Source organism: Lactuca serriola, chromosome 8 (genome assembly GCF_051521515.1).
Source record: "Lactuca serriola cultivar US96UC23 chromosome 8, Lser_US96UC23_V15, whole genome shotgun sequence".
NCBI lineage: Eukaryota > Viridiplantae > Streptophyta > Magnoliopsida > Asterales > Asteraceae > Lactuca > Lactuca serriola.
This window is the reverse complement of record NC_136415.1, coordinates 131,950,248-131,955,392: the sequence shown is the minus strand read 5'-3', so window position 1 is coordinate 131,955,392 and position 5,145 is coordinate 131,950,248. Positions and strand designations below refer to the sequence as shown.

Genomic DNA, 5,145 nt, shown 5'->3' with positions numbered 1-5,145 from the left:
AAAGGGTTAGAACACTTACTAGTTTGAAGATCTAGAACAAAATTTAGGATGATACTTGAAAGGATATTTTGGAGTTTACTCTTTTGGTGTGTGGGGAGTAAACTCAAGAATGACTAGTCTTGGGGAGTAAACTCATGTTTATGCATGAGTTTACGATTTTTAAATTTCAAAACCCGAGACGACACTTTCTTTCACCTGTTCGTTTAAAGAATAATATTAAAATAATCAATTGAACTTGTTTTTCCCAAAAACAAGTAAAAGTGAACATGACTTATAATATGGAGTGATTGACTTTTAGGATTTGACCGAATGAAAATTTCGAGTTGTCACATAATAGTCTCAGAATTAGACGAAATTCGCATGGTTTGGGGAAACGGAATAATTAGAAAAACTCGTCGTTTCACCATGACATAGGGTCTTTTTGGACCAATCGAAATTTGTTTAACGCCTCAAAATGACGTTTTATCTGAATAAATTTTGGTTTACTAGGATTATGAAAAGAAACTTATCTTTTTTCTAAAATAAGTATTTTTTTCATGTTATTAGGGAGAATTTTATTATCGAATATCTATATTGGAATTCCATTTTTCGGTTCTTTATGTTCGTATTGGTGTATTAGCCGTGATCGATCTTCAATCAAATTATATGGACATCACTTTATCTTGACAATGTAACTTTCATATTATTGCATAAATCTTTTCTAAAAAGATGGGAGTTTAATATTTAGGTGAATATAGAGTATCCACAGAAATATAATTAAAACACACATAATATACAATCCACAACTAAGATATACATACACATAAATAACAGTTGATAGGAAATATTATAATAAATTTCAAAGCTTTAATCTTATGATTGATGTCTCTTCACTCACATAAAATGTCAAACATAGGGGTACATTCATTCACTCACACATGGGGCAAAATTTTGAAAATCGGACCCGAAATCGAACCGGCCTCTGTCCGACCGGTTGGACAGGCCCCCAAAACCGGATATATATATATATATATATATATATATATATATATATATATATATATATATATATATCATTATAATAGTAACAGTCATCATCTTACAATGGCCTTTTGAAGTTTTAAAATGAATCAATCCCTTTTAATGTATGTCTTTTTTTAAAATTTGTTATAAAGAAAGTAATGAAATTGTAAAAATATTAGATAGGTGATATGTGCATATTTATACACATATTTATACAACATACATTAATATTTTAATTACTTTTATGCCCTTAATAGAACAAAAGATACTTAATTTGCTATGAATTGTGTTGTATGGACTAAAAGACTTTTTTGGAGCAAAACGGAAGTTGGAAGCTGGATTAAGGAAGCTAGAAGATGGAAGATTGAACCAAAGCAATAAAATGAAGAAAAACACACTCAACACGTCGTTGTGATCCTACCACGATGTGGCGTCTTGAAGATTCCCGATCAGATTCGATGACTTGGAGATTACGGGATAAACACAATAACCACGACGTGGTGTCCTGCTTTCGGGAAAAGTATAAATATCTCACATAAACCAACGAATGGAAACTTTTGGCGCCGGAGAATTCGAAGCTTTTTGAGGCAAAGGCACTGGAATTAAGCATTGGAAGCAAGGAATTCAATCACAATCATTAGAAGGAGGAGATCAAAGGCAACTAAACTCTACTTTTTCGATTTTTCATTAGGAATAGCTATGTCTTTACTTTTGAATCTCGATTTTATGACTTTGTTTGCTGAAATCATGAGCTAAAAACTCATGACTTTCATTTAGCTAGGATTAGTTGACTAAACATGGTTGATTTCATAGTTAGGATTTAGTTATTTGGTTATTTGTTGACTTTTGCTTATTAAAGAACCTCAAGTACGTTTGATAACTGCTTTTTATCTGCTTATTGCTGAATTTGATTAGGTTAGAATGACTATTTTTCTTAATTGAATTTGAATCTTATGATCTTGTGATTTGCAAAATTGTAGGACTAGAGTTTTGATTAAAACCTAGGGTTAAGTAGAAAAGTGAGTAAAAAGAAAGGAAGCCAAAGAAAGGAAGTGAGAGAGATGTAGAGTCTTATAAAAAGAAAGGAAGCCAAAGTGGAATTGTTTGAGTTTATGCAATTCACTTTTGTGTTTCTTCTTTAATTGGTATAAAAGTGCGTCTAGTAGCAAAAGGCTATGTACAAGAGCAAGGCATTGAATTTGATGAAGTATTTGTGCCTATAGCTCAACTCGAGATAATAAGACTATTGATTGCTCTCACGGCCGTGAACAAATGGAATATTCATCACGTAGACATAATAACTGCATTTTTATATGGAGATTTAAAAGAAAAAGTGTTTGTGTGCCAACTGGAAGGTTTCGTTAAGCAAGGTGAAGAAACAAAAATCTACAAATTATCAAAAGCTTTATAGGTCTTCGACAGTCTCCGAGAGCATGGAATTTAAAGCTTAATAACACATTGAAAATTTGGGTTTCCAATGATGCATGCAAGAAAATGTGTTTTATAGAAATGTTTCAAATGGAGAATACATAATAGTTGCAATTTATGTAGATGATTTTTTGTGACGGGAACAAGTTTAGAGTTCATAAACCAATTCAAGAGACTAATGGCGTTATAGTTTGAAATGTCGGGCCTTGGTGAATTAACTTGTTACTTGGGTATTGAAGTATTACAAGAAAATGGTTGTGTAAAGGTGAAGCAAGAGAGTTATGCTATGAAGATTCTAAAAGAGGCAGACATGCAAGAGTGTAATGCAATTCAATGTCCGATGGAGCCAGGACTAAAGTTGTCAAAAGCTGAAGATGAACCAGAAGTTGAAGCTACCCATTATCGAAAAGTAATGGGTTTTTTACGATATCTCTTACACACTCATCCAGATTTAGCATATTCGGTTGGATTAGTTAGTCGTTATATGCAAAGTCCAAGAAAATCTCATGCACGTGCTATTAAGCAAATTATTTATTACTTGCGTGGTACTCCATCTTTTGGGATAATATATAAACGAAATAAAAAATATGAGCTTGATAGGTTACATTGATAGCAGTCAAAATGTATATGTTGATGATGGAAGAAGTACAACAGGGTATGTCTTCTACTTTGGTGACTCACCTTGCACTTGGTGCTCCCAGAAGCAAGATACAGTAGCTTTGTCCTCGTGTGAAGATGAGTTCATAGCAGCAGCTGTAGCTACATGTCAGACAGTTTGGTTAAGGGAGTTGTAAGCTGAGCTGATAGGAATGAAGAAACAAAAGGTGCTGATTCACATAGACAACAAATCAGCAATATCATTGTCAAAGAATCCTGTCTTTCATGGAAGAAGCAAGCACATTCACACTCGACTCCACTTCATTCGACAGCATGTGGAAAACGAGCAAGTGATTGTTGAGCATGTTTCGGGAGATAAGCAACGAGCAGATCCACTTACAAAGGCCTTAGCTCGAATAAGGTTTGTAGAGATGAGAGTGTTGCTTGGCGTGCAAGAATTTGTTAGCCTATATATTATTATCCCACTTGTTTATGGGCCTTTTAGCCTTTAGTCCATTAGAGATTTGTCTAGCTAGTATTTATATCCACTTTATTCTTTGTAGCCTTTATGCTTTTTCATTGAGAACCTTGTAATTTCTCTCTATCGCACTTTTGTTATCACAATGCAAGGGAGTAGATGAAGAAATGTGAACTCCCATATCCGCAAGCAGTCACCATAACCATATAATCTCACATGTAGTTACAGCCATAGTATGATATTCAACCTCCATGGAAGATCTAGAGACAACATCCTGTTTCTTGCTCTTCCATGAAATGAGAGACTCTCCATGGAAGATCTAGTAACAAACTAATTGACAACATGAACAACATAAGCAATATCTGGACCAGTAACTATGAGATAAACCAAACTTCCCACAACAGTGCGATAAAGATTCAAATTGGACAAAGGAACACCATCAGTAGGAGAGTACCGTGTATTGGTTTTAAGAGGAGTAACAAACTTTAGTTATCACAATGTAAGAGAGTCGATGAAGAAATGTGAACTCCTAGATTTTGATTACTCTACATACTCATTACCATTTGCTTCATTTATAGCGAGCATCCATCATCTATTTGAACCTGAATCATATAGAGAAGTTGTTTTAGATCCTCTTTGGTAGAATTCTATAGCTGAGGAACTCACTGCTCTTCATCAGACTCATACATGGGATTTGGTTTCCCTTCCTCTTAGGAAACACACAATAGGTTTTTGTTGGGTGTACAAGATAAAAACAAAAGCTGATGGGTCTGTTGAGCGGTACAAGGCCAAACTTGTAGCAAAAGGGTATTCCTAATGGTACGGTTTTGAGTACGAGGAGACATTTTCCCCAGTTGAAAAGATGACGACAGTCCGTACTATGATTGCAGTTACATCCATTCGACAATGGAAGATCTTTCAAATGGATGTCAAGAATGAATTTTTGAATGGTGACCTCCATGAAAAGGTTGATATGACTCCTCCCCCAGGAATTCAGCACCAGCCAGGTGAGGTTTGTCGGCTTCGCAAAGCTTTGTATGGTCTCAAGCAAGCCCCTTGTGCTTGGTTTGAGATATTCTCCATAGTGATTACCTCTCTTGGATTTGTCCAGAGAAATCATGATTCTGCTTTGTTTGTTAGATGCTCGCGTGCAAAACGGATTCTTTTGTCCCTATATGTGGATGACATGATTATTACTGGTGATGACCATGGTGGTATTGAGTCTTTGAAGCATGATCTAGCTCATCGATTTGCTATAAAGGACTTGGGCTTGCTGCGTTATTTCTTGGTTATTGAGGTAGCTCAATCTAAGAAAGGGTATCTTATTTCTTAGACTAAATATATATCTGATTTGTTTACACGGGTGGGCCTCTCTGAAAATCGGACTATTGATACTCCTCTTGAAACCAATGCACGGTACTAGCCTACTGATGGTGTTCCTTTTTCCGATCCAAATTTTTATCGCACTGTTGTGGGAAGTTTGGTTTATCTCACAGTTACGCATCTAGATATTGCGTATGTTGTTCATGTTGTTAGTCAGTTTGTTACTGATCCTACCTCTGTTCATTGGGGAGTTGTACTCCATATTCTGAGATATCTTTGTGGCATTCAGTTTCAGGCCCTCTAGTTTCCCTCGATGT

At 35.4% G+C, this 5,145-nt stretch overlaps 1 protein-coding gene across 1 annotated transcript; it reads left to right on the top strand.

Annotated features, from left to right (window-relative positions):
• Positions 1-2,626: 2,626 nt before the first annotated feature.
• On the top strand, positions 2,627-3,224 carry LOC145067407 (secreted RxLR effector protein 161-like). Its single transcript, XM_079014558.1, has 2 exons — positions 2,627-2,975; positions 3,031-3,224. Exons 1-2 carry the CDS (start codon positions 2,627-2,629, stop codon positions 3,222-3,224), a joined length of 543 nt encoding a protein of 180 aa, XP_078870684.1.
• Positions 3,225-5,145: the final 1,921 nt, after the last annotated feature.